A 27,003-nucleotide genomic window follows, 5' to 3' on the forward strand; every position below is an offset into this window, starting at 1 on the left:
AGAAGTGTAAACACAACTTGCTTGGGAACAGCTGTCAGTGGTGAAAACATCTAAAGTACAATGAAAAACACTCCATAGAGATTATGTGACTATTCATTAGAATACTTAACATTCTGGCTTTCACACAATCATGTGCCTTTATTTCTGCAAGAACACAACTTGCTTCTTCCAAAGAGACATTTCTGAGGAAATCGGTTTGCTCCAACTCACAGTTATCTATATTCAACAGAAGTCCAAATAAGGACCTTACCATACTTCATAGACAATCTGATTTCTCTTGTCAAAATGCCAAGTCAGTTTGTCCCATTTAGTAAGCATTTGCCTGGGTTTCCACTTCTGGTATGAAGAGGTCATTGCAGGCAGATACTTCTATTATCATGTGAAATATTACAGCAGGTTTTGAAAACCATCGGTCTTGACATTTACATGAGAATATTGGACAAATGCCCGTGGCTTGACAGGTTGGGTCTTTGCGAGGTCATACATAAAAGTTAATGTATTGATCATGGCACAGGAGGCTGAGTTTTAATATTCATGAGACAGCATTTCCTAGGATTGATTTGAAAGTCAAACAGGCTAGGCTAAGTCTGGTACTCAGACTCCGCTCATTAATGCAGTCAGCTAGATGAAGCTACTTCTAAAACACCTAGTAAGATGGAACATGAATACAGCATTTAGGGACTGCAAACCATTAAAGAGATCCTTATTGCCAAGATTTCATTCCAACGAGCATCAGTTCAGTTAAATTTAAGTTGCCTTTTCCTTGACACCCATGATTTATGAAAGAAGCATACTGACTTAACAAGCCAGTACTAATACTGCAGATTTCCTGCTTGAAACGCTTCACTGTCAAGCTCCTCTCTGTCATGATAGAAGCTAAGACAGTCAAACATGTACCTTGTATACAGTTGCTAAACACAGCTTGGAACAGACTGCTTTGAGATTTTAGGTATGGGATAATAAGAGATGTTAAGTGGAAAAGGAAAACCTTGAAACTACAGCACTGTGACTAAGCTCTGCTCTGAGGCCTGAAGGAAGAGCAAAAATTGAAAAACAACCAATATGCTTATAATGTGGCTAGCTAAGAAAGAAGGTAGAACTGTCTCAAAGCAGAGTTCACTTTCCCTGGAACTCCAAAAGCAGAAGAATCATAGACTTAGCTTCTCTATTGTATTTTTCAATAACTTGTCTTTAATTCCTTTCTTTCTCCTCCACAGAATCAGCATCATTCATACATTTGCAATCGCAGCTCTTTCAAATATGAATTTGGTTACTCATTGAACTAATTTATTAATTGAATCTAGAAAATAAATCTTCACTAAATAAGTCATTCTTATTTTCTTAAAACAAACTGTTAATGCAAAAGAATCTGGTTTCTAACTGATTAACATACACCTTCTTTTTCTTCAGCTAACATTCCTTGTTAAATACTTGGAGATGCTCCAGTGACAAAAAATCAATTTTACTTTTAACTTTTGCCTGTCATTTCAATTAGATTAGCATGCCAGAGACTTTCATTACACAAGAAGAAAAAAAAACCAACCCACAAAAATGGAGCTTTGTCAGCAAAGAGAAGATCAAACAGTTGAAGTAAGAAATTTAAAGGAATGTCACCTTGTCACATATTGGCCTTTGTACGTGCCAGTGTCTAACATTTATTGCTGCATTATCCCAAAAGCAATAACATGCTTGCTCAAGGGATTTTTTTCAGCTGCTTTTTAAAATTTAGTTTCTAGATGATGGGGGAATTTTTCTTTTCCTATGGCTTCAGTTCATTGTCTAAGAAGCACCAAGAAGTCCCTGACTCTAGAAGTCCAGCAAAGGCTGTGCAGAATAAAATGGAGTCAGAGTCCTTTATCAGAGTGCAGTAAATCTATGTCTCAGAAAAGGAAACAGCAAGAGATTCTGAGGAGCAGACACTGCAGGTAGTATCATTTCCTTCTGATGCAATTTCACTTGTACTGCTGTTCAATGCTTTGCATGCTCTGAAATAGTATGCCACCTCCTGGCATCTCTTACTGCTTTAGAAAGCAAATAAATAAGCAGTGTGCATAAAATTAGTCTGTTTGTTATATTTTTTAACCCATGATGGAAAATCTTCAAAACAGTGTGATAGAAAAGTACATTTTTAAAACATTTTTCAAGAAAACGGGGAATTTCCTTTGCCAACTTTAAGGTTTTTTTTGCCATGGAGCAGAACTAGAAAGACATGAAGGAATAAAAGTAACAGGCAGAATTTACTGAGCACTGGAAGATTTTTGAGACAAGGAAAGGCTGTATCTTGTTTACAACCATGTATGTGCTATTTCTGATGCAAGTTAGGTGCACTTAAGATCTCTGCTCTTTCCATTTTGTGAGGAAACTTGGAAGTGATCTGTGAAAGCCACGTGGAGACTTAACAGATGAGAATGAAAAGCAAGAAAAGCAGATTTGTAGTGTGATTTGTGAAGCAAGAGAACACATAAGCTGCCTCATCATGAAAATTAAGAATACATACTTCTACTACCTAGAATGGCCTGTGTGCTTTTCCTATGAATTTGGGTATAAAAAAATGAATATAGAATAATGTCTGCAAGGACCTTCAGACTTCACCCAAGTCTATCCTCCTTCTCTAAGCCAAATTTTACTACAGGTGCACAATTTCAGACAAGCATTTGTCCAACATGATTATGAGGTCCTACAATAAGTGGAGACTTTGCAACTCAGTAAACTGCATGAGCTATCCCTGTGCTTAACTTATTAGAAAGCTTTCTTAAAATCTGGCTCAAGTTTACTGCTGCAGTATAAACCTCTTATCTTTTCCAGTCTATTAGAAACACAAAATAGTTTATAACCTTCATCTTTCTACTAGTCTTTTATCTGCACAAAGATATGTCACTCCTTTCCTCACCAGTACACTTATCTTTTTATGGCTTATTAACACCAATGCTTTTAACATTTCCAAGAAATCAAATTTTTGCTAATAACATGTCATTATAATTTGTACTGTCTACCGTCGGCCCACAGCCTTCTCAAATAGCATACTCAGCAATCCCAGAGCATGGCAATTGGCTTTAACACAACAGGATTATAGATATCATAGAATCATAGAATCAATTCTAGCTAAAGTTCATTTTGTGATACAAAATTACCTCACATCCTCTTGCGAAGAAATCTAACAAACTGATTTCTGCCCACTACCATTTGATTTGGTTATTCATAGCACTCACTTATTTGTACTACTATCTACACTATATCTTATCTGCTTTTTTTTCCCCAGACCAATTTCTTAATTTATCAAGATCTGCTTCTTGTGTCTTGTAAGCCCTGAAAATTTTACAGGAACATTCAGTATTTCATTATCTGGATTATTAACAAAATCACTGAATAGAAGTGGACTTGAAAGGTACCTATGCTGCTCTTTCTTGTCTTCAGTATGGAACAACTGGTTTCATCACCTCTCCTAGTGAAGTGAACAGTTTTATTTCTATCTTTAGCTGTCTCTGAAATTGTGTTTGCCTGATCAGATTTATTTCAATAAACATGCTCCCCATGGACTTATCTTCATTGCCAAATGGGAGAGAGCCAGAAAGTGTGTTGAGCACCTCAGCCCCAATGGTCCACACTGCTTTTCAATCTGACCTCTGGCAGTGGAATCACTGCTGTAATTAAAGTAAATTTTTAGTTCTACAAGGTCAAAACGCAGAGACCTCTATCTTAAAGAAGCATAGAATCACCAAGGTTGGAAAAGACCTAAAAGATCATCCAACCGTTCACCTATTACCAATAGCTTCCACTAAACCATTTCCCTCAACACAACATCCAGTCCTTCCTTGAACACCCCCAAGCTGAGCAACACCATCATGGAATTGTCCACCCTGCTCTACCTCAGATATTCATTGCTCATGGAAACAATGTTTTAGAGTCTCTTTGTTTGATAAGTTATCTAGTAAAGGGGAGCTAAACAGTTTCTACCTAGAAGTGAAATGGTTTAATATAAAATCCATACATTACGGTATATGCAAAGATTCAGGTTCTGTGTCTATTAACAAAGTAGACTTGAGAGTGTGCCCTTGATGAACTCCCTAAAGATATGAAACTCTGCATGCAGATTTTTTTTCTTGGGGTTATGACAACAAATCTGCTGACTTATGCCTTGCTTCCTTTCACAGATGGACAGATTGTCAGAGCTGCCAGCAACAGCCAGTCCACAATTTCAGTTAGAGTAGAAACCGTTTAGGCCATATAATGGTTTCTGCTTGGTTCTTGCTATTTGGCTCATGTTTTGAAACATGAAACATGACGTCTGTTTCTCACTCAGTGTTACTGAAGCTAACTGTTGTAAACAAAAGCTGTGTGCAAAACAGAATACAGCTTCTGTCTGTTTATTTATTTTATTTTCTTAAATTCTGAACTGAAATGTTGGAAACCGCAGGACAGAGATTTTGGAAACGATGGAGGTACCATGCCCATAAGACAGCCCACTGTCCAGACCTTCAGGTAACTCATATCAAGAATCCTATTGCTTAGGAACCACACAGATACATCACATACTTGTCCCTTTGCAGAAACCTACAGGAGCCTGTGAGTCTATCTGCCTCCCCCAGGTCATGATCAGGGAAGCAGGATGTGTTGTCACAGGCAGGTGATCACAGTAAGGGCAGGAGACTGACTGCTGGTCTGCTAGCCATGTTACTGCCCCCTTTAGTGGCCCCAGCAGGTCACCAAGTTTGTCCAGAGAATTTCAGTCAAATCACCAGTTGTGCTGTGCCTTTTGGTCCCAGGTCCTTTGTCCCTGGTACAATACAGAAGAGAATACAATGAATCTATACCTCCTGAAATACGTTGCAACTGACGCCAAGACTTTATTGTTAGACTATATTGATATATGTGTAGGTGAGCCTGCGTAGTGAGAGTAGTAGTGAGAGAGAGACCAGAGTTTTATGAAAAAAAATCAATATCAAATTTGTTTTAGTAGGGCTTTGCAAGGAGACCTTTTAAAAACTGCATCAAGCAGCACAGCACCAGAATTAATTTATACTCAATCATGTCTCTCGAGCTCTGCTACATGGCATAAAATGTAAAGTTGGTAAAGTAGTTAAAAGAATGAATATGCTATGTTTGGGAAGTGGTAACAAATCTGTGAAATAACTATGAAAAAGCCGTAAACAGTACATGTGGTATATTAAAAAGAACATATTTTAAATGTTATTCCTAGTGAGATTTTTAAAATAACTCCACAAAATACAGAATAGCTCTATGCTATATAAAGAACAAGAATTAATAAGCATAAATATCCTCATGCTGTGAAAAGTACTATACAGGCACAGTGATAAATACTGTTGGTAGAATATAAATCAGTGAACATGTGTTTTAAATTCAACCTCACAGACTCTGCTGATTCTAAATAAACTTCAATTCAAAGTAACTTTATCTGCTTAGCCCTCTTCTGAGAGTTACCTTTCCCTCTCTTCCAGAGCCTTCCAGTATACATTTAACTACCTAAGACTTTACAGAATAACAAATCACTTCTTGCTTATAATTATTTTTGCAATGCTTTATGTGAGTTTCATTCCAATCTTTAAAAATGAAGCATTCTACTTAGATGCAGCATTCCAGATGGGAGCCTCATGAGGGCAGAGCAGAGGGGGACAATTGCCTGCTCGATGGGCAATACAATCACAGCAAGTAACCAGGAGATTTCTGGAGAGCACTGAAGACCTTTTCTTTTGAAGATGATCTACAAAGTGACTGATGGAGATACCTCATGGAACCTATTTCCCACAGTTAAGGAAGAACTGATTGAAGATGTGAAGGTCTACAATCACTTTGCCTGAGGTAATCAAGAGGCTACGTTCTAAGATTCTGAGAGGAATGATCCCATGGGACACTGTCCTCGAGTGTAAAGGGACATCTGGCTAAGTCCCACGTACAACCTACTCAGAATGCAAGAATGGTCTTTTGCAATGCATGGGAAGTCAAGTAAGACTGGCAGAAGGCCACACAATTATATTGAGCTCAAACTCAAAAATGATCACACAAGAAGGTGAGTGCTGGGACAGGCTAATTGGGAGGACAGTAAAACACTGTCAGAGCTTGTGGGGATAGGGTTAGAAAAGGAAAAGCTCTGCATAAAAGGTGGTCTGCTGTTAGCAGCTCTGCATTTATAAGTGTTTAGGTCAGTTAATTCAGGTCAGTGATCCTTCCCCTCCACTCCCTACTTTACACTTTTGAGACGCTAGAGCCAAGCTATTCTTGAAGCAATTTCAACATTAGTAATCTGACATCATTAAACTTGCTCCAAGAAGAGTTTTGGAATAGGTGAACCTCAGTAGTATCTTCCAGTCAAAATTATTCTACTATTCTATGGAAGTTTAAAAATGGCAATCCAGTTCCATAGAAAATACATATAACAAAACAACTGAACCCAAATACTGACAATGTGCAGTTCTGAGAATAAGAGATGCATTAAAATGTCACCAAGATGCTTTCTCAGGCAGCCGGAAACACTCCAATAAAACTTCTATGGCATTTTAAACCATTGGTAGATTGTATGTCTTTCATATCTGAACACTTTCTGTGCATGGTTGTTTAAACAAGCTCTGCTTTTAGCTTTCACCATTAGGAAATCAGAGAGAAATTGTGAGGTCATCTTACTCTGTATCTTAATATGAGTAGAAGACAGTATCCTGAAAAAGAAAATTGCTGGGAAGGAGAACAGTCTCCATCTATTACTCTTTTGTAGTGTGGTCCTGCTTACATGACCCCTTTCCATTAATTTCCAGGCATCACACAGGGAAAGCAGACTGATGCACAGTTTAATGACATGCTTCATTAGAAACAGCATGATAAGCATATTTACTGTGTTTGTTACTATGAGAGAACAACTGACCAATGGATCACTGCTTGTCTAATGCCTCTCACTCAGCAAAACCCCAATAATGATATCACTTTTCTAATTAAGAAAGAAAAAGCTATTTTAATATTTATTTCTGATTGAGTGATGCCATAGTGTTTGTTGGCACTCAGATTATAGAGTCGGTCTATGTTTACTTAGGTCACAATCTCTCACTGCTTTCCCTAGCAGTCATAATGCTTTCTCAGCCCTTCCAGAAGCAGGCAATGACTGTTCTTCCTTCAGCACACACCATGTTTCTTTCCATTCTCCTTCTTAACTGTCTTGAGATAGATAGCAGTTTCTGGGCTGGCAAGCCATTGGATGCTTTCTGTCACCGCAATCTTCTCTAAAACTTTTATGTCTTCTAAATTTTATTTAATCTAATCCCACTAATTTTTCCTCATATAGGGTACTATATCAGGCCTGGACAGAGTGATCACAGTGATACAGGATGCTCAGGATAAGCACAACTGGAGGGAATGTGGCCAACATGGTACCATGAAAAGACAGATCCTGAGAGGAGCTGAACATAGACTTTGGAGGAAGAGAGTTAAAAGTACTGCAGGAAAGTGGGCTACGAGTTGGCACAGAGAATAACATTTTTAACCAGAATTCTGTATGTTTTGTTAAATTTGAAGAATGAAAAACCTACTAAGTGACTCTGTGCAGGCCAGGACTTGAAATGGAAACCTAACTCAGCTAGCACTTAGGGCTAGCTGTCAACTTGTACATGAATGCGTAAGTACTCATTTATTTGTGTATTTTTTCCCCCCTGTATTTCCAGAATAAAAATGTTCTGCATGATAATGCTCATACAGTAATACAGACAACATAATAAAAATGACTTTGGATCCTCTTTTGCCCTTTATCTTGCCTACAGAATAGATTGCAGCAGAGAATAATTTTTAATTTTCTCTCATTAATAGTATTTGCTGCTTGAACCCTCCTAGGCAGATACTGTAATTAGGATTCAAAATAATTCCACAAAAAATGTCAGCATCCTTCTGTACAGAGGGTTCAGTTTTAGCAGCTTCTGCTCTCTCAGAGCAAACTGAACTGTGCAAGAGTCTGCAAATCTTCATCTGAGAGTAACTCAGTGTCATATGAGGGTGGTGCTTTGCAGTAAAAATGTGCACAGTATGACCAACACAGTAACTTTTGGTTTACTTTCCTTTTGATGATTTAAATATCAAAGCAGAATTGTTATGTAAAAAAAGTTTCAACCCTTCTGCTAGCCTAAAAACTTTGTCTGAAGGGTACTGTGCTGAATTCTCTGTATCCACAAACTGTCCATAAAATGCACTCTATTAACTTCCTATTGCTGTTGCCCTTTCTTCTTTCACATCACTTTTGCTTAAAAACTTGAGCTTGCCTTTCTTTTTAAATGGCAGACATTTAGCGAAGTTGTTTTGCAACAAGGGTTTTGACTGAATAAGTCTTTTAAGGAAACATAGCTTCATACATATACTACAGCACCTACAGCTTATGGTGGCAGAAGAACTGATAAAGAAAGAGGCTTCCTGTTTATTCCCCTCCACAACTTTATGTAAGACCATTTTCTCTGTCAACTATTTGTCTCTGTCAACAGTGAATCATATATGAAGTTCCTTGGCATATATAGACCACTCCTGCTAAGGAGTGCTAACATTAAAATACCTCTGCAGCAGGCTCGTTCCACTGCCAAGGTAGCTCTAAATTAGAAATAATAAAATAATAATAATAATAGAAAAAAAGCCAACCTTAACAATCACACACATGCACACACAACCCTTCATGCTCAGAGATAGCAATAGGATAAATATATATGTACCTATCAGTAATTAATGAAAATCAACTATCACTTCTATTGTGGACTACAGTATACACTGATACCTTCATCATCCCATAATGAATAACACAAAAATAAAGAAAAATTCAGTACAAGCTAAGACCAGCCAAAAATAAAAAAAAATAAAAAATAAAAAAAATTAAAAAAAAGAAAGAAAAAGGAAAAAAAAAAAAAAGAAACAAGGAAGTATTTTTGTCATCATTCATCACATTATTTTGTTCTGAGGTACTCCAAAATTACCCATAATATAAACAATCATGAAAAGGTAATTCCGTAGAAGACATCACAAAATTGGATAAAAAAATTGTGCAGCAGAGGATGCTTATTTTCCTGGTGATGTAAGCATACCAAAAAATATTGCTAGTAAAGAAGCCTCGGGAAGAAACACTGCAGCGTTGGTGTGGTAAGTGGCTAGAAAAGCCAGCAGCACCACCTGGTGTTCATTTCAGCCCCTGAGACACACTTGACACTCCCTGCTCTGATCAGACCCCAGCATGATGGGAAAATTCCTGGCCACTTTACGCCTAAAGTGTATAGTCGAGATATATTTGTTTGCATGGCTACAATTATAAAATTAATAGAGTTAGGAACCAGCAGTCCCGAAGTATGAATGAAGTGACATTCTCCAGGCCCTTAGCTTCAGAAGCTTACAGCAGGATGCGAAAGTTCTAGCTTAGTCATCAGTGGACAAGTAGTCTTGTCCCATCTCTCCTCAAGTAATCGCAAAATTAGTTCACATGCTAGTTAAAAGGAACAATTCTCCCTTTTACTTAAAGAGAGCTGGGTTCATTTGTGGCTTGTGGAGAGAGAAAAACAACAACTGATAATCAATTCATTTTTTCTCATTGCATTCTCAGAAAGTAATAGCATGTAAACCCAGAATGAGCAAATACTCCTGACACAAATCAGTTTATTCACAAGCAAATATGTTGTTCACAAGCCATTATGCTCTTTCACATAAGAATACTCAAGCCAAAAAGGAAAGTAAGATGAAAACACAACTCAGATTGGGCAATTACCATGCATAAATACATATTTCCAGCTATAATAGGGCTCTATGTGGCTTGCTGCTGACCCTGGGTTTGAAACATTTTCTAAGTCACTGGTCTATAATATATTGTGAGTACTGCAAAAGGTCAATAGGTGGGAAAAAAACAGAAACAGCTCTCTTTCACTCCCTTAGCCTCAGAATCCCCTTTTAATCTTTGTTAAAGGAAACAAAACAAATTAAGAGCAGGACTGAGCACCGAGCATCTGCTAATACACAGTTTTAGTTTTTCAGATCAGTATAGACCTTCTGTGATTGTGGTGTGGGACTCACCGTGGGATAGGGGTGTGAGCAGAACACGGTGTATTTCCGGATGATGCCATTGAGCTTGAGGGGAGGAAGCCAGGACACGAAGACGGTGGAGGCTGAAGATGCAGCTGCTTTAACACCAGCAGGAGGGCCTGGAACTGGAGAGAGAAGCTGTGTTAAGGGCGGCCCAGTGGGGTGAGTCGCTTTGATAACCATGACCCTGTGGACCAAGGCGGACACCCTGTATTAGGGAGCAGCCTGCATGCTGGGGGAAAGTATTTGAAAGTGTGCTCTCACCTCTAGGGAAGGAAGACACAATTGGCTTCATAGGGACCCAAAGTAACACTGCCACTGCTAGTTAAACTTCTGTGAAGTACCACTCCCAGCCTGCATACATGAAACTTTGTGTGCTTACAGCCCAGAAGGCCAACAACAGTATCTTGCATCAGAAGAGGGGTGGCCATCAGGGAGAAGGAGGTGATTGTCCCCCTCTGCTCTGGCCTCATGAAGCCCTATCTGGAGTACTGCATCCAGGCCTGGGGCCCCCAGCAAAAGAAGGAGTGGAGCTATTGTAGAGGATCCAGAGGAGGTCACAAAGATGCTCAGAGGGCTGGAACACCTTTCCTATGTAGAAAGGCTGAGGCAGCTGGGCTTGTGCAGCCTGGAAAAGACAGGGCTCTGAGGAGATGTCACTGTGGCCTTCCACTGCTTACAAATGAAAGGGAGACCAATTTTTTACACAGGCAGATAGTGATAGGTAAAGGGGAAAAGGTTTTGAAAGGGGAAATGGCTTTATTCTAAAAGTAGAAAGATTAGGTGTCAGGGAAATTCTTCATCCAGAGGGTGGTGATACACTGGCACAGCTGCCCAGAGAAGCTGTGGTGCCCCATCCCTGGAGGAGCTCAAGGCCAGGTTGGATGGGGCCCTGGGCAGCCTGAGCTGGTGGGGGGCAGCCCTGCCCATGGCTGGGGTTGGGGTGGGTGGGCTTTGACATCCCTTCCAAGATAAGCCATCCTATGATTCTGTAATAACCACCTTGGCTGCAGCCAGTGAAAACTGCCAAACCATGTATTACTGTAAATTTTAGCTCATTTTAGAAGACATAATTCATGCCAAATGATTATTCACTGTATAAATAATATGTATTTGAACAGTTTAATGGCTACACACAGTAGAGCTATGAATTTAATGAAGTGGAGAGCAAACGAGCTCTGGTGCTGCACAATTAGCACTGCCTGATGAGACCCAGGCACACCTAGTCATATGATGTGTCAGCAGCCTCCTACCCCTAGACTTGCCCTCAGCAGCTCTGACCTGCATCTGGCACTGCATTACATGTACACATTTATTTTTCTAATTAGATATCTGTGTAATCTATTGAAAACTGTTAAGGAATAAAAGAGGACAAAATGCTTCTCTCAAATTGAATGGTAAACACTTAGGCTGGGAAATGAAAAAATCTGGATACATAATCTTGACTCTTTGCATACTTGTACTTCCAGAAAGACTTCAAATTCATGTGTATGTTCTTTTTCAAGCTCGTGTTACACTGTATAATGTCCTCTAGCTTTGCAACTACTCCTACAATAATGTGAAAAGAAGCCTCCTGCATGCTAGAACATCCATAAAGTATCACATATATGTAATCTTGCACTTAATCAAAGTAGCAAGAGTAGAATAAAGTTTCCTGGAAAAAAAAAAGTTTGAATGGGAAAATATTTTAAAATAGCATTAAATCAATCAAAATAAAACATTTACAAAATATTTTTACTACTGCATGTGCAGAATATTCATGTTAAATTACTAAAATAGGTATGTTATATTGGAAATAACTGCACGGGTTAATAAAGATGATACAACACATTTGGACGGATTCTGTTATCTGCTGAAATTTTGGATTGTGGGATATTTCACATTTTTGGTCTAATTTTAAGTAAAACTACCAAAATATTAGAATTTACAGTAAAATAACGGTCCCAGGGATTGCTTGGCTTACTTTACATCAACATAAAACCTTTGTTGTGCACTACAGATGGTCAAAATCTTTCCCGGCAAGTAGATTTTTATAGGTGGACCCTCAATATTGGCTCTCCAAGTTTAAATAAATACAAAACATTACTTATAAAGAGAAGCCTGACTGCCTGAGACCTTAGCTTTTTGGATAACTGCTTTGGATTTTTAAAGGCATATAAAGGAACCTTCAATTGTATGGCTATATAGGTACAAAGGGAAAATGCAGCAAAACTGATAGATAAGTATCACTCAGTGCAACATTTCTGAATATGCCCTTTCTATTCATAATGTATTGAAAAAGTTAATAAGGCATCAAGTGAGAATGTCATGATTGTAACTGCATGCAAACCCAGCCACTTGCTGCAAAGGGGCTAATTCGGCTAGCAGTTCTATCCAATGCAGAGTAAATATTGATGCTTGACAGCATTCAACTTGTTATTTATACCCAGCTCATTAGAAATGCTATTTGCTCCTGCTGCTGAAGAGTGAAAGCTAGCTCTCCAGGGTAATTAATTAACCCACAGGGGGATTCCTTTACAGTTAGTAATGTTTTCTGGAAATCACTGCAAATAAATGTGTGAGGTTCAAGTAATTTATTGTTAAATTAGGGTGTGATCTATAGGGACACATTGAGATGGTAATTGGTCAGAGCTGTCAACTGTTTGAAATTCATCTCTCATTTTCCAGTCAGTGGGCACATGTGGAAAACATGAACTGCCATTGGACAGTATTTCTGTTTGATATACAGACCAGTATAATGGGAGGTTAGAAAGAACTCAAGGAGTCCAATTTCTGGACCTTTTCTAATCTAAGGACCCTTTCTCCTTCTTGGATGAAAGGCTGGAATCAGGTAACAGTTTTGACAGTGTTGCTGAAATTATTCCAAAAGTTCAGTTATTATTCCTCTTCTTGTTACACTGCTTATTTTTGCCAGGCTGTGTGTGTGGAAATGATAGTGTGTAGGGCAGCACATGCATTTCCTCATTACTAACTCATTATTATGAGTTAATGCGGCATTAGCTGAAACATTTGTTTCTATACATGGGTTCCTTTCATATCTGAAGAAGTTGTGCAGGAGGGATGTGGCGTCTATTGCATCTTGGTGAGGAAAGACACATCTTGTTATGCTAACTTGAGGTAATTCTCTTGTTGCCATTGCATTCTGTAGCCTTGCTACCTTCAGCTATTCTGAGACACCAGCACAAAGAGACCCCCGTGGATGTTCATTTGGAACACTGACTTCCACAGATCCCCGCAAAGACAAGCTAAACATGTGCTATAGCACAGATTCTTTTTTCCTGTGATCACCAGGTGTAAAACAGTGGTAGGAAGCTGAATTAAAAACAGGGCAGAGCACAGAGAAGCAGAGAACTGCTGCCAGCCAACTTTGCCAGCTTCCAGGGAGTAGATTTGGCATTTGATTTAAAATCAAAGATAGCCTCATGCTCCCACTAACTAGGCTTTCAGAGACACAGAAATAGCATGCAGCTTTCATGTAGACAAGAACACTTTGTATTCCTGACACTGCAAGTGAAATGCAAACACAGAGAAAGCAATTATCCTGACATGACTAGTCCAGGGAACTGCATTTAGATGTGCAGGATAATGGGGAGGAGCTCCAGGAACTTGCTCATTCCCTTTTTCATAAGCAGTTAAATTATCACCATTTTTCTTCACAGTACTGAATAGCAGGGAGGCAAGTGCTGTGCATTTAGGAGTAATATAACCATTATATCAGAAAAACGGACCCGGCTCCCTAAGAGATTTCTAATTCCACACCACACAAAACTGTCCTAAGAACTGTTAAATTTATGAAAAACAAAACTAAATAAAATCCTCATTACTTCCAGTAGTCCTATGTTAATGCACTTATTCCATCTAAAATTCCAATTTATGCTAGCTGAAATACATTCACAAGATGTTGTCCAAACATCCTTCCTTCTGAACCAGACTCTATTAATTAGATCATTCCTACCAATTCAGACAGTTCTACATGGGGAGCATTTAATATTCTCTACCTTCTTTTGTCAGTCAAAAATACAAAATCAGAGACCTCTGAAAATAACTAAAAAGAAATAATAATGTACTACGGCTATATTATTGGCAAATTGCAATGCAGTGCCCAGGCTTAAGTCATACAAGCCTCTTGAGGACAGAGGTGAATTACACAGCCACCCCTATCACCAGCAGGTAGAGCCTATGCTGAGTTGAGCACTGATCACGCTTTCATTGGATTTATGCTCATTCCATTAAGAAAAAGCACAGAGCTTCATCAGGTGGTATCTGCACACCCATTGCCAAGAATATAATGTCCAGAGAGAGAGAGGAGAGGGGGGAAATCTCACTGTATTCAGGCAAAATTGAGCCTTGATCACATGAACAGATTTAGTGTTACTCTTCCCCAAGGAACAGGCTCCACAGGGGACCAGTGGGCATGGCCCCAAGCTGACAGAGTTGAAGAAGTATCTGGACAACACTCTTAGGCATATGGTGTGATTTTTGGGTGGTCCTGCACAGAGCTGGGAGTTGGATTTGATGATCCTTGTGGGTCCATTCCAACACAGGATATTCAATGATTTAATTATTCCTCCTTCCTCCTGCAACACATAAACCCCAGAAGCAACTGGTGCTCGTCACCAAGTGACAAGCAGCCACTCCAAGCCCCATTGCCAACTGCAGGAAGCTTTCCTTGGAAGCTGTGTCCTCTGTTCATCCCTTCTGCCCAAGGTTGGGGTTAGAGGTGCTTCAGTCTGCTGAGGTGCTGTATCGTGCCTCCAGCTTATATGGAGAGCAAACATATTTTCTTAAATTTGGTATTATAATATCATATTTGCAACACAGAAACAGAGAGAAAATTCATTGTTTCCCATTGCTACTGAGTAGGGTAGCTTTTGAGGCCATACTTCGAAGAGAATTTGAAGAAACTTTGGTTTTAAATGATGTAATAAAACAAGTCCTCGTGTGAAGAAGATAACCAGCTTGTTAAAAACGCTGCAAAGTAGAAAGGGCAAGGGACAAAAACACAATCAGTTCTTAAAAAAGAGGCATTTCTGCTTCACTCTATTTCTGTCAAGGGGAACTTCAAGAGAAAATGACAACATCACCACAACCAAAAATGAGACAAAAGACAAAATATGATCACATTGAGAGGATAGCTCATTCCCTGCTATTTGCTAGAACTATTCCTATTTCATAAGCTGATCAGCAGTGGTGTCTGACCCCTGGTGTCTAAAATAAGTACGAAATGTTACAGGAAATCGAAGCTTCAATTCATTTCACTCAGGCTGACTGCTTCACTCCCTGGGATACTCCTATTTTGCCACACTTGAGATTTCAGACCTGCAAAAGAAATTCCGGCCTGATGTCTCCAAACCAAACAGCAGCAGAGAAATGACAGGAGGTTACAGTCTGCCTTTCAAAAGCAGCAAGGGATCATGCTGCACCATCGATTTCACAAAGAAAAGTTTCCTCTAATCCAAAAGAAATGAAAAAAGGAAAAGAAATCAATGGTGTGATAAGGTCTTGTGGTAATAATGATAGGGAAGGCTTGGCAGCCACTTAAAAAATGTCTCAGAATTGCAGATTTTTATTAGAGTAGAATATCTTAGGTCACAATTTTAACAAAAGAAGGTCTGGAAGTAGAAATATAATATTTTTAGATCTAAGATCTGTTAAGTTTGCAATTATTTGTATTCCTTCAGCTGAGATAATGCTCAAAAATAACTTCAGAGTAGAATCTTTTGGAATTAGCTGTACTGAATATTCCTCTACAGGAGCCTCTTTTTCCTTAGAATATTACAGAGGAAATTCCTGAGGATCAGGGCACCTACTGGATACTTACAGATGGCAATATGAATACTCTTTTTCCATTTAACTTCCATAGCCTTAAAGATGTTTAGATGTGGAACTTGAGTTTGAGCTTATTTTTCATGGCAGCCCCATGTGTATTCCACTTTAGACTTTTATTGCTCTTAATAAAAAATTGTCAAGCTGAAGCAAAACATGAAATCACTACATTTTTTAGCAACACCTTTCAGTTTAGTTTTTCTGCACAAAAGATGTAATGAGTGGAATCACTGTGAGGCAACACAAAACATCTGAGAAGTTTAGTCATACTGCCTCAGGGTGAATTACTGCTGAACAGCCCCATGGCTTCATTGCCAGAGGGATTAAAGATAAGATATGAGCCATTGCACAGCAGCCAAACACGGGCAGATTATATGTGCTTCCCAGATATCAAGGCCTGTCAGATCTCAGAAACAGAAAAAGCAAAAGAGCCACCAAGATTTAGGGAAAAGCAAATTAGACATAAGAGAGGTAAGAAAAATAAAAGATAAAAATAAAAACCAAAAAATGTGGATCTTCTACTATTTCAGGACTGTTTTAAACTGGAAACAGATAGGATGGAAAAGTTCAGGGAACAACAGGCACAGCAACCCTTACAATAAAAATACTTTTATAAAGCAGGAAATCGTCCATTTGTCTCCCTGGCCAGAAAAGCAGAGGGAAGTATTCAACATACTTTTTAACAGTGGAGACTGTATTATCATAGAATAACCCAAGTTGGAAGGGACCCACAAGGATCAGGAAGTCCAGCTCCTAGCTCCCCGCAGGACCACCCAACATCAAAACCTACTTCTGATAGCGCTGTCCAGACACTTCCTGAACTCCGGCACTGAGGGCCATGCACACAGCCCCGAGCAGCCCGTTCCATGCCCACCTCCTTCTAGTGCAGACTCTTTTCCTGACCCCCATCTGCCCCTCCCCTGGCACAGCTCCATGCTGTTCCTTAGGGCCCTATTGTTGTGCAACAGTGAGGAGCTGTAGGCCACCATAAGGCCTCCCCTCAGCCTCCTCTGCTCTGGACTTCACCCACTAGTCTGTGTCTTCCCCTCTAAAACCTTCACCATCTTTGTAGCCCTTCGTGGGATGTTTCTTAATTTGTCCAGTATATTTAGGGAGACTATGGAGTCCACATCACTACAATTTTTTGAGACAAGCTTAGTAAACATTAGTGATGGCTATAATGCTCTTTAGTGCAGGGGGGTGGTCTTGGCCCAGTGTCAGGAAAATTTCAGGAACATTAAAATACTCTACTGGTTCTCTGGATAAGAGACAGAGATACTGCAGGCACCAATTCTGTCATCTGTTCAATTTCAAAAGCTGGAAGAACATCATACAGAGCCCAGATGTTATCCACATTCAATCAAGCTTTGGTGGCTAATGGTTCCCTTTAACTTTTTTTTTTTTTTTTTTTAAACTCAAAAGGAATTAATACAGGGGCTTCCCAAAAAGCCCTTATCATTTCCCTTGCATTTATACCTTGAAATGCCAGTCCAAGGACCAGAGGTTATTTCTACTGTTGGGCTTTTCAAGGATTTCTGGAAATATGTCTCTCTGGCCAATTTGAGATTTAAGGCAACAGGACAAGCAGGCCAGTTTAACACTTAAAACAGCAGGCTGCAAAGCCATTCAAAAGTGTAGGCCAGTAAGTACATTCTTGCTGTCTCTAATATGAATTATGAATTAATAATATAAATCATATTATTAATATGATTCTAATATGAATCTCTGCAAGCTGCCCCTGAACTCCTGAAGCAGATTATGGCAACTTCCAAGTCTGACTATGTTTTCAGTCTTAGTCTCAAGGCTCTGGAGCGAGAGCTTTTATTTTCAGAGAATATTCCAGGAAAAGTTGTGGTGATGGCACCTACTAAAAAAAAAGTAACTTGAAAATGTATCAGATCTTGCAATTCTCCATTATTTTTTAGACTTTTCTTCAAGAGAAAACCATCTCTCTCCAAGCATTTTTGTTTCAAGAACATCTGAAACAAGATTCTGGTGCTCCAAAGCAGTTAAACGACTTTAGGGTGGGTTCAATGTCCAAGAGAGTAAAGTCTACATCTGATTAGACTGGCGTTGGTAGTTCAGACTAGATGCAGTTTAGAGTGTCATTCCTGTAGGTTGACTGAGGATCTCAGTGATGACTACGTTTAGTGAGTGCTGGTAACAGGCCTACATTTACCAATATTGCTGTATGCCTGAATTTCATCACATTTCTCAGCTATAAAGAATTCACTTATTTTATGTTAACACAACTTTGATCAAAATAATGGATTGTATAAAGTATGCTGAAATAGAACAAGGAGCAAATAAGCAAATTCATAGCATGATAATAAAGTTCAGAAGTCCAAATTTCATTTACACTACAGTCCCTTGATACCTATACAGCTACAGCCATGTGGCTTTCCAATGGATGTAAGTTTTAGAATGAGTGCCTTAGTATTTTGTTGGAAAAATTTCTTAGCATTCTCCAGGTCAGTTAATCACCAAATCTACTCTCTCTGGCACTTCTGTAGATCTTATTAAAAATACCAGTAATACAAAAGTCAAATATATTCAGCAAACTGGATAAGTAATAATGAAAAATCCATTAACTAATTTCCTTGAAAAAATTTACAGTAGAATTTTCCAATCAAACCTATTTATTTAACTTCATTGACAGGACAGCATCAATGTTCCTGCCAAAATATTCTTATCTAATAGCATCCAAATGTTCAAAAGTCTTTACAGAAGCATTCATCCATCTCAGAGTTTTTTCAAATTATCTAAACTGCATAATGAGAAAACTTTTAATTTTTCAACATTAGGACTTAAATTGTCCATGCTCTAACCAATTTTTGTTTTTGTTCTCTGTTTTGCTTCTGAAAGAAGAGGTTTTTGGAGGAAGTTTTTGTCTTATATTGAAGAAAACCTTCTTAGAGGCATCTCAGTTATATAAGAACATCCCAGAATAGTCATTTCTTCTTTTCCCCTTTTCAATCATTTTGAATTAACTCAAAAACTCTCAAAATTCTCCCATTAGATTCTGAGGTAATTGAAAACAAAAGTAAAGATAAATGTCTTCAGATCCTAAGAATTACTTACAAACTTCTGGCTAATCTGAACTGGAGTCCTGGAAACACTGCTCTCTGTGTGTTGCTAGCTCAAGATCTTCAGACAGAAATCTCACTCTGACTGTCCATATACAATATCTGCACTATTTTAAAAGCTTGAGACATACAAGCATCTTGTGGAAGTGGGAATGCTTTACTCCTTACCATCTTCTTTAGTGCGGGTGAAAATTTGTTCACTTCTCACTCCATCTCCAGCTCGTGTGAAAGCCAGCACCTGAATGCTGTAGTTGGTGTATTTTTCCAGACCATCAAGCTCTAGAGATGGCTGTGTAGTAGTGACATTCCTTATTTCTCCTAGCTCTACAAAATAAGAAGGAAGTCAAGTTATTGGCAAGGTCAGTCTTTTCCCAGCTATTGATACCTACTGTGAATATCTTGAAGATTAAAAAATGTAATGCTTTACTATTACAAAATAGCAACCGAGTATAAGAAATTAAACTAAATTCCTTTATATTTGTCTTTATTACAGTTCAAAGCAGACCCTCTTCTTTTGGTTTCAAAGTCATTTCTTTTATTTTTAATATGGAGAATAGAATTTAGTATTTCTAATTATTAATTTTTTTCATACAGAACATGAGAATAAATTACTTTAAAATACAACCTGAAGCAAAAATTAGCCAATTATTTTTATAAAAGGTTTCCCCTTTCGAAAACAAACAAACAAACAAACAAAAAACTTCTTCATTTTAAAATATGAATCAAGTACTTCTGTGAAGCACTTGACGGCAGTAATACCAGCTAGAAATAGGTTTAAACATTGTAAAACCAGATTTACTTGCAGAAAAATGATGTACTTTATATGTATTGTTTTTTCAAGAAGCTAAGAACTATAATCCATATGGAAAATAAAAAAAAAAAAAAAAAAAAAGCTTAGGACATATTTAGGGCAGAAAATAAAGCAGAGAGAAAAAAAAAAAGATGAAAATTCAGTTTTAAGCACTGCATGAACATCATCATTTTTTTCATCATGCTGTAAGACATCATGTAGGAGCTTAGACATGCACTGATAATATTCACATGGGAACTGATCCAAACACTACAGTCATCACTGAACATTTAGTTTTAAGTCAGTCACGTCCACATTTTTATGCATGATTTTAATATACTTTTCATTTTTAAATTTAAATATACAAATGAATTGGTGGCTTATTTTTGATGTTGCCAGAAGTAGCAATGGGCCCTGGAGTTACACTTCCACTCTGAGTTTCCCTTCTCATATTGACAGAGGTCAGGTTTTACAACATATTAGAATATTAGTATATTAGAATGAACTGTGATTTGGATGGGTGAACACAAAAGAAGGAAGACAAGTAATTGCCCTAGAACTGCAAAAATTCAACAGAGCTAATAGGTATAAAGGCATGCGCAACTCAAACCTAATAGTATTTAATATACAAGAAAGGACCACATGTAGAATTATTGTCATCATGTGAAGAACTGCATATTAATAGGGTATCTCTCTTCTCTTTTGGTCATTTCATTCATTTTCTGCTCAGTGGTTTATTTATTATGCTAATATAATACTTGTGCTGAGAGTACAAAATATAAGCCAAACATTAGAAGCTGGTATGAAAATAATAAACCTTTTTACAAAACATTTCCTTCTTTTGTCTTCAACTGTGTGTTAAAATGTATTCTGACACACACACACACACAAAAATAATAAAAATAAAATAATATAAAATTTTATAAAATAAAATAATAAAAATAGAAAATCAAGTCAATAAGTTGTCAACTAGCTAAACCAAAACAAACAAGATAACCAAGGTTAGGCAGGTATTTTCAAATTTTATATCATAATTCTTTAATAAAGACCCGCTTGACTATGTAAATGAGATGAAATTTGAGCCATTTTGGGTACTCTGTCAGGTCTATGGAATGTTGCATTCCCATTGTGGAAGCTTTTCCAAGGGCCTCTCCAGTCAGCTCTGCAATGCCTGCTACTGTGTTAAAGCTCTATAGAAGGTAGCTTCCTTCACAGGTAGATGATGGTTTCTCTAAACCAAAGAGTAAAGGAAGTACAACGCTTTCACAACAGAGAATAACTGATATAATTGCTATTCATATCTTGCTACTTAGTGATAGAATTATATTACCTCCATCCAAGAGATTGGCCCAGTAGATAACCCTGAATCCTTGCAGAATCCCATTCAGAGTTTCTTTTGCCAGCGTTGACCAGGAAATAGAAATGGTTTCTGGTGATGTGGCAGTGGCTTGCACATTTCCTGGAGGGCAGCTGGGCACTGAAATAAAATATTCACTATTTTTAACTCAATGAATACAACTCAACATATGTATGCATGCATGTACCCAGTCTGAAGATATGTCTGCAAAAGAACACTCTTCCATACTTGTTAGAAGACTCCCCTTAGGCAACACTTTCAATCCGCATTGCTATCCAACCACCCATGGTCTATCAATTACATACTGTTTAAAGTGCTAAGCTTTAATTGTTGCTGGAATCTACATGTTTCTGCAAGTGCAGCTGAATGTCCCTGGAATAACTTCTGATTACTTTTCCTCCCTCGCTTGCTGATTTGTCTTTAAACAGTTGTTGTTGTTGTTGTTATTATTATTATTATTATTATTATTATTATTATTATTATTATTATTATTATTATTATTATTATTATTGTGTATTAATGTTTTTGTGTTAATTGAAATGTGTCCTAATGATGAAAAATGCAGAACACACTTTGCAAACAATTTAATTTTTTTTTAAAAAAAGTTCTGTCCCAAATTGCCATCTTTCTGAAAACTCCTAATGGTCTCATCAAATCAGTATGCTGCAGGGGAAGGAAGCAGCTGCTTGAAAAAGTATTGGGAAAAGTATTAGTAGAATATTTTCACTAACACTTGGAAAAAAAAAATCAACAAGATATAAAACACTTTCTGTTGGCTATTAAGTTTCAGAGCAATGATTCCAGTATTAGTTTTTGATGCTGCTTTGCAGTGACCTAAAATTGAACAGGGACAAAAAAAAAAAATAACATTGCAAAGAAAAGCAGATTTTGAAGACAAAAATATTACACATTATAATTCAAAATATGTGTATGTGTAAGTATATTGCATTCTGACATCTTGCAGTAATCTGCCTGGGCCTAGAAACATTCAGAGAAAATGAAAATCACCAGCCTTACAGGAAGCATATGCCTCAAAGTCTGTAGCTATCAAGCTTTCTCTTAATTTCTCACATATAAAAAATCAGATTCTTAGCTGACACTGACTTTAATACTCTGAAAATCTGACCTATGCCATCTATTAGGATTATGTGGAGTTTGCTTTTATACTGAGACTCTTTTTGGATATGAAAACATTCTCTTCCACTAGAGGACTCCCTCTCATTGTTTGAGATGCACATTTTACACAGTTTGAAAAAATACATCTAAATTGTTTCTTAGATTAGAAAACTTGCATTTTGTCTGAAATAATGATTTTATTTTCTTTTTCTCAATAGTCTGGATATCCTTGAAAATACACACACCTCTGTTTAGGGTGACAAGAGATTATGTAATACAAGAGTCCTGGTTTCCCAGCAGTTTAATTTGGAAATAAAATAAAGCCAACAAAATTAACAGCATCGCTTCACCTTTCTGAGTTATATTTAGCATTTCAAAGTGTATAATGAAGCTATGATGAGATCACAAAATTTGCAAATATGTAAACACCAGAGTAATCAGCTTCTTAATGAAAGTTATGGTCTTAGTTAATATTATTCACAACAGGATATATCCCATCAGTAAATAAGTTAGCATTTATTTACCTTAGTGATTCTGCATCAGTTGCAATGATAACTATAGATGCCCATTCGCTAACCTTTTCCTATTCACCTATCCAGTTGTTTATTTTTCTAGCAACTGCAAAGCCTGGTCTTATATTGTTTTGCCTACAATAATCACTAATCGAACAGCAAATATATAAGGTAAAAAAAGAAATCATAATGTGACTCACAACAGCTGTTTGCCAAGACCTACCATCCTCAAGAGTCGTGGTGATGATTTCCTGAGAAGAAGGTCCTATTCCAGCCCGGTTACAAGCTTGAACTACCATGCCATATTGTGTGAATTTCTTCAGGTTATTTAGGGTATAAACTTCGCTGTCCCCTGTGGTATCAATACTGATGATGTTGAACTGGAAATTGCCACCTGCACTGTACTCCCGATAACCTATCTGGTATCCACGAATAATTCCATTTTGCAAGTGCTTCTTTGGAGCCTAAACAGGATATGAAAAATTACACATTAAATACATATCTCCAAAATCAAGTTCATCCCTTAAAAATTTTGAAATACACAAGAAGTCTAAAAAAATTCAAAAGTCCTCCTTGCACATGAAATCAAAGCTTTATACAATTATATATAAATTTAAACATAGGTTGCTTTAACAGTGCATGAATTAAACTGTTTGGATGAAATTTAGACTATTAAATGCTAAATAGAAGGAAAAATATGAGAAGGAAATATTTATTGGATTAAATTTAAGTGCGTAATGTTTTGTTTTCCTATCAGATGAATCAAAGTTGACTTACTAATAGTATTTTTGCATTTCAGGCATACCATTTTCTACTAAGAGTGGTTTTGCCAGAAGCCCCTGCCATTCACTCACTAAATCTTTAATAGCACATTTATCGATCTGTTGAAAGCAGTCAGGTAAAGTTTATTGAGTTGGATGTATTGGGAGGTTTTTGTCCTGTGCTTTGAAATATGCTTCTGTTCATTCAGTGTGTAGTGTAGAGAGATGACTAGATAATGAGTGCTGAAGGCAATAATGAATTGGAAAGCAAGGATTTGCATAATGAATAGCTAGGAAGACAAGGAGTAAGATCTGGCTTTCAAAAATATGGACAGTACAAAAATTGCTGGCCATAATTATGTATGGTAGTTCCTAGTCAAAGCAGAAGATTCCTTGTATCTTAACTAGTGGAAATAATATCTACATTCTGCAGCAAAAAAATGTTGTCATTAAAATAAGGATTGGCAAATCAGGAAAAAAGACCAATATTGACAGAAAGACTATTTGTGATTTTACTTAGTGGACTAATCTCAGTATGCGATTACATTCTTATCTGATATTCTAGTGAATATTAGATATAATTAGTACAAATATTTTAAAGTACAGTTTATAATCCATGGACAAAAAACTCTTTCAAATCCATTAGCCTTCTTCCAAATTCATACAAGATACCACCAAGCTCAACTGTACCACTGACTCATATAAAAGTCATGGTGATGCCGCTTATCAGAGAGAAACTAGATGAGCTTCACTAGCACAGGCAGCACTTTCTCTTGTTACTATATCCTACTAAATCTACTGAGGAACTCTCTCTCAAGACTACTTTTTTTTCTGCCACAGGACTTGTCTACTTCAGCATGTTTCTCATCCACTGGAGCAAAGGCTCACTCAAGCTAATAAAACTAGCACAGAATTTTAATTTTATCCACTACAAAAAAAACCATTGCTGTGCAAAAATCAACACCTTCCTCATATTTAACACTGGATGGAACTGACTGTATTATCTTTCCGGATGCTTTACATTCTTCCTTCCTGCGGCCTCCAGAATTTCCCCTGTATTACTTCAATTCTTCTGTTACTGATAAGCTCTCTGCATGCACGGAGCTGTCTGCTCAGACAAAGGTGACCAAATTAGGACTTAGCATGCAAAAAAACTGCAGTTTCAGGACTTGAACTCCTTCTAAGGAGCACCACAAGTTATTAGAATTGTTTTCTCAGAATCTAACAGAATAATAGTTTCATGTTTGAACATTTCTATGTTCTGTTGTAAATAAAAAAAACTTCTTTAGAAAGACTGTCAGTCTTGAAAAGAAGAGGCAAAAAGGCTGAGCTAACATAATCTAAACATTTCAAATTGTCTAAAGGACAAAGAGCTAACAAGGTAGTGAACAACTCAAGTGTCAGAGCTACAAGAGCCTTAAGACAATGTTGCAGAGCACTGTTTAATTATTCCACGACATCACTTCTCTCCATTAATGTTGGATTCCACCAGACCTGGGCAAATTCTCAACAGTTTGCAAAAAATTTCTTATCATGCTAATGTCAATTAACATTAGCAGGAGTTCAGTTGTGGTGTCAAGGTCTAAACTACCTCAGAGTTAAAGGCCACAAATGGAACACTCTCATGCAGATTGGAGATTTCTGAATAAAGGCCATTGCCACAAACACATTCAACTTGCAAGTAACACATATGAAAATACGCACCGTATAATGAAGGATATTTATTCTGTGAATGGCACCCACTACTTCCTGCCACATGCAGTACACATTAAGATACTGTGTATTCATACACTATATACTGTGAGGCATGCATTGTATATCAAGAAAAGTGAATGTACACCTTTTACACAATAAAACCAAGGACTATAAACACATATGCACTTATCATACTGTAAAACAGATGGAATATAATGATAAAATTTAATCTGCATTGAAATGTTCTCAGAGCAGGACTAGAGCCAGAATAGCCTTTTCAGTGGGAATTCTGTAATTATATACTTTCTCATTTTGAATTGGAATAAAACAGTGAATTTTGAATTTTTCATGAAACATCACTGTAATTGTTTTAGATCAGAGGCTTTTTCTTTAAATAAAATATAAACATTTTACTTTTTTTCTCTTCAAAACATTATACAATGTAAAAAAAAAAAAAAAAAAAAAAAAAGCCCAAAGTCACTTCAGAGTATTGAAATGTTCTGCTCCACTAAAACTCAAATTTTTAGTAAAAACATCAGTGAAACAATATTTGTCCATTGAAAATTGTTCCTTCGGAAAAATATTGTTAAATTTATCAGTGGTCAAATAATATTATGAAAAAGTTTCAGATCTTCTGATCTTCATTTTCCTTAAAATACAATATATTTTAAATAAAGGACTAAGGACTTCTGTTAAGTTCGACATACTGGAAATGTAAATGTGTATGCGAATAAAGAAGAGAATTAATATTTCACACACCGAAACTGAATGGTTTCTTTTACTCAATAAAGTATTACAAGGAAAAATAATGATTGTTTTTGTATTTTTTTCCTAAATGAGAGTTCCTGTTTAATTCTCATTTTCTCTGCATCCTTTTTAACTACCAAATATACTGAGGGTTAAAAAATTCAATCTGATATACAACATTGTATGAAGACACACAGAAGTGGAATAGAATAGAACAGTTCAGTTGTAAGGGCCCTACAACGAACATCAAATCCAAATGCCTGATCATTTCAGGGCTACCTAAAAGTTAAAGTATATTATTAAAGGTGTTGTCCAAATGTCTTTTGAATATTGACAGGCACGGGACATCAAACACCTCTGCAAGAAACCTGTATCAGTGTTTGACCACTCTCAGAGTAAATATTTTCTAATGCCCACTCTGAACTTCCCTTGGTGGGGCTTTGTGTCACTTCCTTGTGTTCTATCACTGGTTACCAGCGAGAAGGGAGTAAATAGATGGGATTAAATGGAACTACGAAAGCTTGCTTAACTGGAATTTTCTAAAAGGTGATCTAAAAGAAACTTAGCAGAAGATTAACAATGGAAGTAAACTGCAGAAATAGAACTTAGTACAGGATAAAATGTCATCTGTTATTCTCTGCTTCTCTTGCTGTTACTAGCACCAGCTATATTTAAATAAGGTTTGTCAACTTTAAGCATAAGTATGGTTCTGAACACAACCTCTTTTGTACTTGATCACATTTCCATGGCAAAAGCCTCACATACCTCCAAATAAAAATGACCAGACTATTGATTACTGCATCATGAGGACATACTAAAAATGCCAGGAATTAGCAGAACTATAGGAGTTCTTTGGCACTGTGTTAAGTCATGGATCAAGAGTGAGGTGCACAGGACAGAACATCAAAAATTTGAGGAAAGTGAATGGCTTATTCCTGGCTTGTAATTTCTTAATTAGGGGACAGTTGTAACAAAATGTTATTAAGGAAATAATTCTTCTAGTAAAAGCGGGACTACGTGGGCACTAATCCTTCAGGATGGTAGCTCAGTGACTCCCCTTTTATCCGCTAAAGAGCTT

The 27,003-nt window shown here is 37.2% G+C and overlaps 1 protein-coding gene across 5 annotated transcripts in view; it reads right to left on the reverse strand.

Moving 5' to 3' along the window:
• DSCAM (DS cell adhesion molecule) overlaps window positions 1-27,003 on the reverse strand; it is a 427,035-nt gene that overhangs the window by 61,178 nt on the left and 338,854 nt on the right. For all 5 annotated transcript variants that reach the window (XM_015882861.3, XM_085548372.1, XM_085548380.1 and 2 more), the window contains 4 exons: window positions 22,946-23,186; window positions 21,068-21,214; window positions 19,116-19,271; window positions 10,027-10,160 (listed from right to left, as the gene is read on the reverse strand). In XM_015882861.3, the coding sequence (XP_015738347.2) occupies window positions 10,027-10,160; window positions 19,116-19,271; window positions 21,068-21,214; window positions 22,946-23,186 (678 nt within the window). The remainder of the gene's footprint in view (window positions 1-10,026; window positions 10,161-19,115; window positions 19,272-21,067; window positions 21,215-22,945; window positions 23,187-27,003) is intronic.

This window comes from Coturnix japonica, chromosome 1, assembly GCF_054131305.1.
Source record: "Coturnix japonica strain WE chromosome 1, WE-NBRP24, whole genome shotgun sequence".
NCBI lineage: Eukaryota > Metazoa > Chordata > Aves > Galliformes > Phasianidae > Coturnix > Coturnix japonica.